Consider the following 14,795-nt stretch of genomic DNA (forward strand, 5'->3'; position numbering starts at 1 on the left):
ATTACAACAAACACGTTCAAAATGTCCTGCTCGCGCGTCTTAAACACGGTTTTGCAGGGCGCGAAATCAAGACTTTTCTTTCCCTGCAACTATCGTTCGAAAATATTCCCCAGTGCATATAGTTGTGATAAAGTCACAGAAAAACCATACAGCACGATTTTCACCCTTCAATAAAATACCATTGCTGTGACGTCATGTAGTATCACAGTGTGATCGATTTCTAGCGACACTTTAGAAGGCGTACATTTGATTAAAACTAAAAAAAGTGATCATTGACTTACCTGTGGCGCAGAAAAAGTGATAATTCCGTATGTTTAGGTGTTCGACCCAGGTATGGGCGCAGTTGCCCATTACAAGTGATTGACATATTCCCAGGTCACGCCTTCTGGCTTCTGTTTGGCTACTTTTGACGTGCCTTTACAAGTTTTAAAATAACAATGAAACTAAAGTGTCGACAAAATTAAAACAAAAGAATCAAACGGGACAGGACAGGGACTATTTTAAATGGATAATTGTAATAATATTCTACTGTCAGGTCATATGGGCAGTTGTAATGTTTAGGACAAAAAGCCGTGTTTAAAAAAAAAAAAATGTGTTTATTGTTTTTACATACAAAACGTGCCTATGTAATAAATTCTTTATTATTTTCGGGTTTTTTTTTAGCGGTTAGGTACCTAAACAAGTGTCCAGAGGATGCACGTGGTGCTGCAGGACCCGGAAGTGGAGCATCGGATACAGGAGGAGGAGGAGGATGAGGGCGGATGGAGAAGGCGTGACGTCGCTGCCCGCAGAGAGGCCCACTCCTCGGCCGGCCGGGCGGCAGACGAGCTGCAGAAGTGGAAGAATATCTACCGAATCACGCGAGCTATAGCCTGCACGGCAGATGTGAAAGAAGAGGAAGAGGAGTTGGTGGTGGTGGAGGTGGGGGACGCGCCAGCCACCTCCACCAAGCTCCACACACGGTGGGACGAGGAGGAGAGTGGGTCGGTGAGGACATGGAGCAGCCATGGGTGCCCACACACGTTCAGGTGACGGTGCTCCGAGGCAGGGGTCTGCGGGGCAAGGGCAAGCACGGCACCAGCGACGTGTACGCGGTTATCCAGCTGGCCAAGGAGAAGTACTTGACGTGCGTAGCCGAAAAGACCACCGAGCCCGAGTGGCGCGAGGAGTGCTGCTTCGAGCTGCAACCCGGCGTCCTGGACATGGACATTGGCCCGGAGCTCATCCTCACCGTCATGCACCGCGCGGTAATCGGGCTGGACGTGTTCCTGGGTCAGGCGATCATCCAGCTGCGGAAGATCTTCCACGAGAGCCGCGGTGTGAAAAATCAGTACGTATACTCGCTGTTTTCTCCCACGTTTCGTGAACGCATCGCGGCACTCCTCATCCACGTTTGGGGACGTCAACACATCGCTGCTGCATCGACACACCCTCACACCATCGCCAGCCCGAGCACGCACCCACAGTTCTGTACCTTCTAGAACCTTCTTCGACACTCGTTTGTTTTTGTTGATGTGCTTACTGAAGATGCTATTTCCCCACCGGGATTATGCTGCGTCCTCTGTTCCAATTTCCAGGCATTATCTAACAGTTTGGTGGTCTCCATTGACTAAAAGCATTTTTATTCTTTAGCACGTTGTCCAGCACACGCACGCACGCATGCACGCCGAAGCTTAAAACATTTGCAGAGGCTCCTCCCACGTCCAGTTGTTGTTTTTGTTTACTTGTCCCGTCATGGCGCTCAACCTCATCACTTGATATCATTCTGAAATGATCATTTGGACATTGCAATAAACAAGATAACAGCCCATCCCCTATTTTGTGGCCTGTAGGCTCATTGGCCATATTGTTACAAGAAACAAAATGGCCGACTTCCTGATTAATTTGCATCATGGGTTCTTGAGACTTTTTGTGGCAACCCAAAGCCACCCTTTTTTTGTAGGTCCTGATGCTGCAAAAACAGAAATCGCCAGACATTTTGTTGGGTTTGGGTCATGAGCCCTTGAGGCTTTTTGACACGTCTTGCCATGACAGACCTAGTCGGCCAATTTCGCTTCCGTCGCTAAGGTGAGGTGATAAGAAGGGTCCATTTGCAGCGAGTTACATGACGGCTTGAATTAAGTTGGAATTTAGTCCTCCACAATGTTGTGTACATTCATGTTTATATCCCAGTAGACTTCATCAGTTTATCAGCTTTCTCGCGTGGGACATGGAGTGGCTTCTGACTTCCTGTTTTTGAGAGATGAGGAAGCAGATGCAGCGTGTTATATATATATATATATATATATATATATATATATATATATATATATAAAAAAAAGACAAGCTCTCATGCATGTATTTCCTGTAATATCTTTGGCATGAAGGTGTTAGCTTGTTGCACAGTTTGCACAACAACAGTTTTGGTGAATCAGAATAAACTGGAATGCCATTCTGAATGCTTCTTTGAAAGAGGAGGAAGTAGGCCATGAAGAGAAAAGTCCCGAGCTGGCCGCTGCGTTAGGAATGTGAGCTCCACCTTGGTTGAGGGGAGTTACCGTGCTTCTATTGTTGGACGGGAAACTTGAGTCCACACCTCACACAGTACTGCTCTCAGCTAAAGAACTCACATTTAAACAAATATATTCCACAATTGTTGCTTTTTATACCTGCATTGAAGCTCGCTGATTTATTTCTTAGTACTTTATGGTTTATGCCTTTGGGTGCACCAAAGAAATTCAAAGGTTAGTTAAGAGTTAAGGTTAAATAGCATTGAGTTGGTGCTCAGTTAGTGTTCAGATTCAAAATGCATTCCTCCGGTTGCGCTAGGTGTTGGTTATTGTTGTGCGGCTTTCAAAAGTGTCAGCATTCCAATTCGTGTTTGAGACTACACCTCAGAGCAGATAATTGTTTTCTCTGGCAATCGTCGCTGCGTGTGTTAGTGTGTCTGTGCTGGTGCTGAAATGGACGTCAACGTTAGGACAGCCTAACTACCCAGACTGGTACGTTTGATTACTTGTTTTTTTTTATGAAGTTAACTCTTACAAGGTACTACAATTTTTGAAACGAGAGATAATACGTGATGGAAAATGTAATGTCATCAATGAAAACAAGACATACTATATATGCGTATAGCATGTCTTCCGAGTTAGCTAAAGGGACGCACACAAACGTCTTTCAAACTAAATAACACATTCATACTGACTAGTCAGATCTCGTTAGGTGTGTACTAAAAGAGCAAAATCAAAACGCCGTCTATCTCACTGTGCAAACCTGTTAGTCAACTTTGGGAAATAAATTTGTTTCTCTCTTAACTGGAGCTAATAGCTAAACTTGTGTTATCGTTTTGAGTGTAAGTGGTGGTTGCCTGACTTCATTGTTTTTGCTCAGAGGACATTATGGAAGCTGTCTGGCGAGACACACGCACTTACACACACACACACACACACACACACACACACACACACACACACACACACACACACACACACACACACACACTTGGACTCACTTTGGCTGGATTAACCCCATTCAAACAAACAATACACTCATTCACTTCAGGCTGTGACCCACTTGAAAGTTATTCTTTCATTCTTTAACGAGCACTGTAGCACAGAAGCTGAGCGCAATTGTTATTTACATGGCATGACTTGCAATGTTTTCAAGTTACGAACCGTCGTTTTGTCTTTTTTTTTTGACTTTGTGTTACAAGCCAAAATTTGACAGAGCACACATTGAAAATAAAAACACTCACAAGGAGCATAGAGCAGATGTTAGCCATTCCATGAGGCCACAAAAGTCCTACTTTTTATTGCTTTAGCTTGAACAACAAAAACCTTTTCAGCAACTCATGATCAGTTCCCCCCAAAACCAGCAAAAACTTTGCCAACGTTGATGTGACTGTAATGGCATTTCTGCGGATGTCCAGGTGGTATCGACTTAACTCCAAGACCGGCAAGAAGGAGAAAGAGCGAGGCGACATTCAAGTCAGCGTCCAGTTCACACGCAACAACCTGACGGCTAGCATGTACGACCTGGTCATGAAGGACAAAGGGGCTTCCACGTTCAGCAAGCTGAAGGAGCGCATGAGGGGCAAGAGACGTTCCAGTGAAGATGAGGCAACCTCAGGTGGCACCGGCCCGCTGAGCCACGTGCGCCAACGTCTGCCCAGCGACGGGGGCGGCGAGGAGGACTACGAGGACGACGAAGGCGGCGAAGTGAGGCGCAGTAAGATGAGGACTTTCTTCCTGCGAGGCAAGCTGAGGAAGTCGTCAGACACGCGCTCCAGCACGTCGGTGGGGTCCGAGAGCAGCGAGTCGTCGTCACGTGGTGGGAGTCTCAGCCCCACAGCTGGCATCAGTGTCGTGGTCTCCGACCTCTCCAACTCGCCCAGTAACAGCAGCAACCTGACCGCTGACAGCCCAGGTGACAGAAAATATGCAGCGGTTAGCACATTGTTTACATATGTTGGGTTAATGCTGCATTCAAGGAAACTGGGAAGTTTTAGTAGATGCATCATTGGACCTTGGAAATTTGAAATGTCCCTTTTAGGGCCAATGATGCATGCACAAAATAGTGAACTTTGAAATGAGAACAAAGCTAATGCTGAATTCAAGAAAAACCCAGAGATACATCTATAGGAAATGAAAAACCTATGCACCAGTCTAGTGTTTCTTCATGACCTTGTTTGTGTCTTGTCTTCTCTTTAGAGCGCACGGCTGACGCATCACCCAGGTTGTCTCCCTTGCGCTGTGACTTTAGCGATGAGATCAATGAGATCACCATAGACGTGCCTCAGCTTCCCGCGGGCATCAACGGAACGCACAGGCCCCAGGATCAGGCCTCGGGAGCTCAAGAAACTTCTTTGGGCTTGGGGCACCTGCAGAAGACTTTGCCTCTATCCGTATCTTTGCAGAATCTTCACCCGCGGGCCTCCGCAGAACCCCTGCATGGCACCGTGGGCGATGGACGGCGTTGGTCTTTTGACAAGGCCGGCGAGGAGGAGAGTGCTGCCATTGCAGCAGCCATGGAGAAAAACTGCCCTGCGTTGGGGAGAGAAGAGACGGGCGAGGAGGTCGAACAAGACTCTGGCACAGAGGACAAACACAAAGGATGGTTCGGGTCCAAGGAGTCGCACAGTAAATCCAGGTGAGTTTCGTCATCTATACCAGTGGTGGGCCACGCCTTTGGTACCTGAGCATTCAGGGGGCATTTATCCAACTCCCAGTTCCACTACTATCATTTTCCAGTAATAGAAACCCTCAATACTGCAAAATAACATGTACTACATTATCTGGAGCAAGTCGCAATCATCATATCAGTGCAGTAACAATAAATCTAATCTGATCTGGAACAGCCCTATTGCAAATATATTTTAAATTTCATGGACTAGCACGAAGCATTCTGAAGCCCCTGGGCAGATTAGATTGACATGGCAGCACAAAGAAACTGAATTCTGATTAGATAAAAAAAAATAAAAATCAAACATCCACGTGCACAGCAAACAATTACAAATTTAAGCATTACAAATTATGCTCAGACGGTTCTCGACTGTATTTCAAATCGATCCAATTGAATCTAAGAGCAAAACCCTTTCCAAGCCCTTCAGTTGAGGTTAGTGTGAACCACCTGCACTAATCTGGAGGACTGTGTTCGCTTCCTTCCACAGCCCGGTGGCACCTCATGAACTAGATCCCTCCACTGATCCACCCCTTGACCCACTGCACCACTCTAACCCGTTTTGTTCCTCACCACCCCTGTCACCCAGCAACCCTTTCCTATTGCACGACACTTTGTACGATTCCTCGTTGCCCCCCCTGCCCTTTCTTTCCAATTCCCGGCCTCCTATTGAGCAACTCTTTCCAAAGACGGATACCCCGACTTGGGAGAGTCAAACTACCGAAGACCACGTCATTGGCTTGGGCAATTTAAGCCAGAAGTCTTCAAAGCCTTTTGCATCTACTGAGGAACAGGAACCACATACGGAATGGGTCGATTCTTTTGAGGAGTTTGCCGCTTGCAGGCTGCAAGGTCCAAAAGACCTGGCATCTAACACTTTAACCAGCAACCATCAGCTGGAACCTGGCAGTGATGAAAGGAATGATTCCCTGAATACCAAAAGTGTCATGTTGAGCAACTACATGTCGACCTGCAGCCACCTGCACTCTTTGGACCCTATCCCAGAGGATGAAAGCTTTGAGTACTGCAACGAAGTGTTTAACACTTTGGAATCACACCCTCCCCCTGAATGGCATCAAGCTAACAGCGCCACTAAGATGGCTCCCTTCCCAGATGGCTCTTCGGGTATCGGGAGTTCAGGTGAAGATGATTTCCTCTCCTGTTTCTCTTCATATTCTGCATCGGACAAGTTCTCAGCATGTTCCTTGGATGAAACTGAGCCACAGAATTTCGAGAGCATTGCTCCAACCTTGGACATCATGTCCAAAACGGTGATCACTCCAAAGGGTTCTACCTCTACAGATGAGCTTTTGACTGATGCAGCTCAACAAACTGCAAGTCAGAGTGACGATTCGGAATGGTGGGATTCAGACGGGTCCTTAGTTTTCACACCACCGCCGACTATGTCAAGTGCAATGATCGCAGGTCTAGAAGCTGCAGACATGCAGACACCAGAGAACCTGGACCTAGAGCCAAAATGTGATATCTCTCTGCAATCTGATGACGACAACAATGAAGAAGTATCTCAAGACGAATTAAGTGGACAACCATCGCTGGACATTCCCAGCTCTCCCCTAAGCACTGGCCGATCTTTGTCGTTTGAGGAAGGTTGCTGGGAATCTTCTGTACCTTCCAGGCATCTTGGAGATAGCTTTCTCCAAAGCCTCAACATGAACGCTGACTCGCAGGACTACCAAAATTCCTGCTCTCTACCGCCCCCAGAATGTTCTGGGATTTCCAACCCTACTGAAAAGTCACATTCTGAGAACTTGACCTTCTGTGGGGAGCTAGGACAGATTGGGGAACCCGCCATTGCTTCAGTGAGTCCAGATGGCTCAAACAACCAAGCTGACCTGTTGGCTCCGATTCCGGAAATCAGATCAGAAACTGGGGAACTAGATTTCTCAGCAGTGGACAAGAGTTTTCAAGTTCTCCCTGCAACAGACGTCTTTTCAAAGTCTATTGAGGGAAATGAATTCACAGCTCTTGATGTAGGTTTTGCAAGAAACCCCCCACAACTCTCCAAAATATCCCAGAGCACCAGGAGCTTTCTCCAAAGCCTCAATGGCAACTTGCAGTGCCACCAAAACCAGTACTGCATATATGACCCATCAGAGACACTTGACTTGCAGAAATCTACCTTTTCTGGGGAATCAGGAGAGATTTCGAAATTTGTCGATGTTTCATTTTGTGGAAAAGGCTCAACCGAAGATCCAAACAATCAACATGACTTGTTTTTGGTGATGACCAACAGCCCAGATATTTTCGAGCCTTGTTTCACAGCAGGGGACGACAATAGTTCTCGATTTCTCCCTGTGACTCATGCAGACTCTTATCAGAAGCCCAATGAGGGCAATCAGGTCACTGATCTAAGTGCTTTGAAAAGGCCTTTACCACCACTACCCCAAATATCCCAGATCACCAGGGGCTCTCCCAAAATCCCAGAGAGAAACTTGCAGGACCACCAAAACCATATCAGTGTACCCGACGCCACTGAGAGTGTTAATTACGAGAAATCTACCTTCTGTGGCAAGCTAGAAGAGATTCCAGAACCCTTCAGAATTATAGTGAACCCCAGGGGTTCTACCAGTGGCCCAAATGACCAGGCTGATTCATTGTTTCTGATGTCAGAGAACACACCAGATACCTGTAAACCAAGTTTCATAGAATCTTGTGACTTGGGCTTCACAGCAAGGAATGATGGGAGTTCTGAAGTCCTTCCTGGCACTCCTTCAGATTCATATCCGAATACCATTGGTGACGAACAGTTCACCGTTCTCGATGATGGGTTTGTGAACAAACCTTCACCAGAAGTCTCTCAAACATCCCAGAGCACTAAGAACTTTCTCCAAAGCCTCGACGGAAACTTGCAGCATCATTTTGGCATAGCCACACCCCCCGAGATGGTAATCGCGAAGAACTCTACTTTCTGTGGGGAGGTAGGAGAGATTCAGAGTGCCGCCACTGCTTCACTGATTCCAGAGAGTTTTCCCAATGATTCAAAAAACTTAAATGATTGGTTGTCTGTGGTTACAGAAGACAGACAAGATACTTATGAGTCCAATTTCAACACGAGGGATGATGGGAGTTCTCAGGTTCTCCCTGCAACATCAACAGACTCGTATGCAAAGACTTTTGGGGATGATCTTGTCACTGCTTTTGATGACATGTTTGTGAAAAGCCCACCACCACAACTTCCCAAAATATTCCAGAGAACAATGAGCGTTCCTTCATTCCACTTATCTCCAAACCATTACGGTGACTCAAAGCCCACCGAGAGGCAAGGGTCAGAGAACTCTACCTTTGCTGAGAAGGCTGGAGAGGTTCCAGAAGACACCGGCGCTTCACTGAGCAGTAGGGGTTTGACCACTGGACTGAACATTAACACACACATCACCGACTGGTTGACTCAAGTGATGACAGACCGAACAGATGCAGGTCTCACTAGAGGTGACCTCATGAGTTCTCAAGTTCTCGCTGCAACTCCAACAATATTGAAGCCTGATGAGGTTTTTGGTAACCAGATGGTGGAAAACCCGCCACCACACCATCCCACAGTACATCGCGCAAGCACCCTCCCGTTCAATTGGGACAAGACCCTTCCACTGTCCTTCTGGAACGAGTCCTGCTCCCCCGAGGCGTTATCCACACCCCCTTCCTCCCCCTGCCCTTCAACGGCCTCTGCTCCTACACTAACACGTCAAAATAGTTGCTTCCCCTCTTTCCTTTCCTCCCCTTCTGATGCCTCGTTGCTGCCCGCCACACTGAACCCTCAGGAGGCACTGGAATGCCAGCAGGAGCACGCAACTCGTCAGGAGCTCAGGTGAGCTTGCTCGTCGGTTGGGGGAACTATCTTTCCCCCTTCCTTCCAGTTTTCCAGCCTTTTCTGGCCCTTTCACCTGCTTCTTCCTTTGTGTCATCGACTCCGAAGGGGATCCTCTTGGTAGTGGTGGTGGTGGTTCTTGTCTTTTAATCTCTCAGTTAACACATGCGCACTAATCCTGCCGGGACTCTCCCTGTAGGTGTCGTGTGTGTGTGTGTGTGTGTGTGTGTGTGTGTGTGTGTGTGTGTGTGTGTGTGTGTGTGTGTGTGTATGTGTCCTGTCTCCGTGGTAATGGGAGGGGAAACACTGCCGCGGGCCAATTAGCAGTTATTATTTTGCCCTCCGATTCCTAACACAACCCCTCTCCCCACCTCCACTCCTTCCTGTTTTGCCTTACACACACACACACACACACACACACACACACACACACACACACACACACACACACACACACACACACACACACACACACACACACACACACGCGGATCCCCCTTACCTCACAGGACCTGTTCTCACACTTTGCCCCCCTCCCCCCCTTCCCAAAAAAAAAAAAAGGTGTTGTTGTGTCACTGATAGCGTTTCCTTTTCAACCTGGGGCAATAACACACTTCTCACATTTGTACTTGTTTTGCATAAATGCATGCAATTAAAACAACTTTGGGCGCATTTGACTTTTGTCACCGCTTTAAGGAGGTCCACCTGCCCTATCCTTCTTCTCCTGGACCACTCTCAGATTGTGGAATGTAGAATTTTCTGGTGTCACACAAATTGTTTACAATTCAATGTCATTTTCAGGGGGAAAAATGCTAATCCTTGCAAGCAACCCTGGATGGCACGCAGAGTGTCCGAGTGTGTTGTAACGCGGTCTCTTGTGTGGTTTCCTTGCAGTCCCCACCCGGTGCGGCCTCTGAGCAGTGGCCCGCTGCTCGAAGGCCGATCGGTCCTGGAGAAGATCAAGTCCAGCATCCACCCTGGCAGGAGGAGCCAGATCGGCGAGAAGGTCCAATTTGATTCCTTTTCAGTTCATTTAGAAAATATTCACTGCACTTTTTCACATTTCCTTTCCTCAAAATTCACTTACCAGCAAGATCTGTAACATCAACATATTTTTTCAGTTAAATTCTTTTTTCCTATTTCCAGATCCTGACGGAGGGCGCCGGCTCGTACTATCACCTGACCCACAGCGAGCTGATTGGTCTCCTGGTGCAGCGCGAGGCAGAGTTGGATCAGCAGAAGGCAGAGTTTCAGCAGCAGCGTGCTCTGCTGGCCAAACGGGAGGTGGAACTGCGTAAGTTGAAGCCGCAGGTCCGGGACCTGGAGGACTACATTGATACGCTCCTGGTGCGCATCATGGAACAGAAGCCCACCCTCCTGCAGGTGCGATCCAGGCTCAAATGACGGCACGCTCCCCACTGGGAACCTCGGATACCCCAACAGCTTTTTAGTCTTTTCACCGCTACGCTGTCCCTTTTTTGATACGAGCGTTTTTGCAGAGGTTCTCAAACTTTCTAGATCCAGCAACCCCCCTCATAGTCCCAACAGCAATTCAACTTGTGTACCCCAAAATGCCAAAGAAACTAGGCGTGCGAGAAAAAACAATTTGTATTGAAAAATTTGTCAAAGTAAATAAAATAAAATCGCTACACTTTAAAATGTAGCGTACATCAACTTGTCTGATTAGACCTCATTTGCTCTGTATCGGGTATCATGGAGGCTCCTGATACCAGACACCGATACTTAAGTCAAAGAAAATCTTAAACTCTCCTTGGCAATATTTTGCGCGATGCTACACTTTGGCGAATTATCAGCTGCCCAAAACCTGCCGTTTGAGAACCGCTGCATTTGAGATGCTGACTTGTAACGAATGTGCTAGCTACGTAGTCCTCAGGTTGTTTTCAGCTCCTCACCCGCCAGGTTGGATTGGTTTTAGGATGGTGGGCATGTGCGCACCTATGTTGCTGGATGCTGAATCGGAGTGAGGAGGAAACAAGAAAAAGTCCTTTATGCCTCACCTTGCCTGTTATGAACACAAATGAGAGCAAATTCAGAATGTCCACCCTATTTTGTCACTTTCATCTTGAACTGCAGTACGTTTTTACAGCCATGTGTGGAAGATGACACAGCTTGAGCCAATAAAAATGGACAGCTTCACTTAATTTTTGTGCGGGAAAAATTTGAATCATCATCACAATGCGACAAAATGATTATTTTAGTAATTGTTAGTTCTAGCTGTAGTTACAGCCTCATTCCAAACTAGTGTATTTCTTTTTCTTACCAATTTTGAAAGTCTCTTAAAGTGAAGGCCCGTGAATACTTTCCAGATGCATTAAGTTTGTTCGGGGAAATGTTCACAGCGCTTCACTTTTTCCAGAATTTTACTAAGCTTGTGCTTATTGTGCAAGATTGTTTGCCAAACAGACAATGTTGATTAAGTTTGCAGCAAAATCAGTGCAATAAAAGATATGTGTTTGCCAATATATTTGCTCATGGATTTGTGGCTGTGTATGGACCAGCACTGTATACCATGTCTTCCATTTTGAAAGCTTTTTATTGAGGCGAATGTTTTTTGTGGTGGAGGGCGCCGGCCTCCCCAGGCCCACGTGTCGCAAAAGAGCGTTTACAAGCTGTGATGATGCAATTCTGTTTCACACAATTTTGTATATTTAATAAAGAATATATAGTATTTCTTCCTCACTATGTTTGCCTCGAAATATTTTTTTATGCAGTGTCTTGTCATGTTTTATTTGTTACAATAAATTCGGTTCTCAAGCGAAATTACACCCACACATTATGTGAAATATTACAATATCACATTTGAAATGTATAGATTTATTCAACTTCTGAGCCGCTTAGCCACACGAGGGTCGCAGGCACATTTCAAATTTATTTGATTATTTATATAATATGCACAGTCCAAAATTACGACGAAAGAATTAGACCTTCCTGGGCGCTCTTTAAAACATGATTTTGCTTTCTATCGCAACAAACTATGTATGTCCCTGATTTATCTGAAAGAATCGCTAAAACTACAGTTTTTACAGCTTTGTCCCCACGGGGGTCGCGGGCATGCTGGAGCCTATCCCAGCCATCATTGGGCAGTAGGCGGGGGACACCCTGAACTGGTTGCCAGCCAACCGCAGGGCACACAGAGACGAACAATCATCCGCACTCACACTCATACCTAGGGACAATTTAGAGTGTTCCATCGGCCTACCAAGATTGTTTTTGGGATGTGGGAGGAAACCGGAGTGCCCGGAGAAACGCTGGCCCGGGGAGAACATGCAAACTCCACACAGGGAAGGCCGGCGGTGGAATCGAATCCTCACCCTCCTAATTGTGAGGCGGACGTGCTACCCAGTGCGCCACCGAGCCGCCCCAGGTAATATTTGACAATTAGAATTTCTATTAGGATTGATCTTTAAGAAATATTCAACAAGTTGCTTTATTGTTGTAGAAACAGTTTTTATCTCATGTAATAAAGTGCTTACTTTGGGCCTAAACAATAAACACTGGGCAGATTCCCTAACAAGGACACTGGTTTGGCAAAGAAACGATCCCCACTTTTATCCCCACTCTCCATCCATCCATCCATCCATCCATCCATCCATCCATCCATCCATCCATCCATCCATCCATCCATCCATCCATTTTCTGAACCGCTTAGTCCCCACGGGGGTCACGAGCATGCTGGAGCCTATCCCAGCCGTCATCGGGCAGTAGGCGGGGGACACCCTGAACTGGTTGCCAGCCAATCGCAGGGCACACAGAGACGAACAACCATTCGCACTCGCACTCACACTTAGGGACAATTTGGAGTGCTCAATTGGCCTATCAAGTAAGTTTTTGGGAGGTGGGAGGAAACTGGAGTGCCCAGAGAAAATCCACGCGGACACGGGGAGAACATGTAAACTCCACACAGGGAGGAATCAAACCCGCACCCTCTTAACTGTGAGGCGGCCGTGGTACCCAGTGCTCCACCGAGCCGCCCACTCTACATTCAAGAAATAAAAATAATTACTCTCTTAATAGACTGTGAATTAAAGCACAGGCGCAACACAATTATGCTTGTAATTGAATATGCATGAAATTATTCCAACCATATGTATAGTTTGATGCGGTAAACAAGATGAATATGTTATTAGAAGTATTAATTGGATTTATCCTGCTAATCAGGGATTTTAAAACTTAAAAGTGACCTAGCATTTTTTTTTCAATCACATCCATATGTCAACATCGTCGCAGAGCAGATTTTCATCCAAATTAGCAGTTGCCGTAATTAAACTCAAGTTAGGGACGGGTGCCGGCGGCGGCTGGGCGCTCCAAAATGATTCCTTATGCTGCGTTATTAATAATAATAATCATGATTTAAGGGACGTCGCTGGCGCCGTCATTACGGAATTTAATTGCAAATGGTGCGAGCTGATTTGTGTTCTGACAGAGGGTGACAGGAAACAGTTTGTCAGAGGAACTAATGAGCAAGCGCCACCTGGTGTGTGGAAACATCTGGCTCCCGCTAATATGATGATTTGATGTGATTTGATATGTTGATTGACTGACAGTTGGAGCCCAAAAAAACTCAAATGATGACCTTTATTAAGGATGTATTGGGAAAAAGTAATTAATATTTAGCGAGACACAGCTGACAAAATGAATTCTCCACCCTGCTTGTGGCCGAGGTAAGCAAAATATAGTTTTAAAACAGACAATTTTTGAAATCGCTTCCTTTGCCTGGTGTCTTAGAATGATTTATGTAGATGCCTTTTTGTCAATTTGGAAAAAATATATATTTTTGAATAAAGTGAATCCAAATTATTATTAGCTTTTATTTATTTATTTATTTATTTATTTATTTATTTATTTTCCTGGATGTGTGGTGGCCATTTCAGGTCTGTGAGGAACGATGCTACCAAGTGGTGAGCGGGCTCTCCACTGACAGTGATAGCAACTCGATGAAGTGTGAGTGCGTGCATGCGCACACACACACACACACACACACACACACACACACACACACACACACACACACACACACACACACACACACACACACATATAGAGACACACACACAGACACACACACAGAGCGCACCCCGCAGGGCCAGGTCTCGCCTGGACTTGTTCCTTGTGACAAGAGCGGAAAGGGGCCGGGGGGGCACCAGCCAGGGACCACGGCGCTCTCCCAACCTGATGTCAAGCTAATTAGTGCAAATTGGACGACGGGCGTTGGTAGCTTTTGCTGCGACGGCGTCGTCGAGTGGCGCTCATCACCTTTTAGGAAACTCATTTGTCACCTCACCGGAGCGGCCAATTGGCCAGGCTCGCACACGCTCTTCCCGTCGGTGTGTGTTGAGCTTCTTTTGGGTGTCCCAAGAGAAAAACGTAAATATGCTCAAATATTCTAAGCGTGTCATGCTTACAAACACAGTTAGTGTTTCAAAAGAAGATTTTGAGTTTGAGTGCAAAAGGTGCCTTGGTTCAGAGAATGGGGCTCCTCACCAGACCTTTAATTGGCGACCTACTGACCCCCTCGCGGGTCCCGGCCTGCAGTCACGCCCCCTCCGAGCGCCCCCGCCATTGTTCCTGTCGCTTTCATGAACGCCTCAGGGCAGTCGCTAAAGGACGACTTATTCACTCGCTTTGAGCTTGACACCTGCAAATCTCGTACAAAAACAAAAGGAGTGCTGGGCAGTGCGAATGGTTTTCAGGGGTCGGCCTAGGATGTCAGGTGTCAAACTTCACACCCCTGTCGCGCCACTGAGAACAACACCCTTACACACGGGCAGCATCCCAACTCTGGCTCGGCTCTCAT

General features: G+C 46.6%; 1 protein-coding gene across 5 annotated transcripts; it reads left to right on the plus strand.

Moving 5' to 3' along the window:
- Positions 1 to 721: 721 nt before the first annotated feature.
- rab11fip5a (RAB11 family interacting protein 5a (class I)) lies at positions 722 to 11,681 on the plus strand. 5 transcript variants are annotated; one of them, XM_085932295.1, is made up of 7 exons: positions 1,835 to 2,067; positions 2,922 to 2,981; positions 3,908 to 4,404; positions 4,689 to 5,127; positions 5,648 to 8,980; positions 9,875 to 9,986; positions 10,127 to 11,681. In XM_085932295.1, exons 1-7 carry the CDS (start codon positions 1,949 to 1,951, stop codon positions 10,382 to 10,384), a joined length of 4,818 nt encoding a protein of 1,605 aa, XP_085788421.1. In that variant the 5' UTR covers positions 1,835 to 1,948; the 3' UTR covers positions 10,385 to 11,681. The 5 variants fall into 5 exon arrangements, with proteins under 5 accessions (XP_085788420.1, XP_085788424.1, XP_085788421.1 ...); XM_085932294.1 differs by lacking the exons at positions 1,835 to 2,067; positions 2,922 to 2,981 and adding an exon at positions 722 to 1,330; XM_085932296.1 differs by lacking the exon at positions 2,922 to 2,981 and having other exon boundaries at positions 1,837 to 2,067.
- Positions 11,682 to 14,795: the final 3,114 nt, after the last annotated feature.

The sequence above is a fragment of the Syngnathus leptorhynchus genome, chromosome 15, assembly GCF_054491065.1.
Source record: "Syngnathus leptorhynchus isolate UIUO chromosome 15, UIUO_Slep, whole genome shotgun sequence".
NCBI lineage: Eukaryota > Metazoa > Chordata > Actinopteri > Syngnathiformes > Syngnathidae > Syngnathus > Syngnathus leptorhynchus.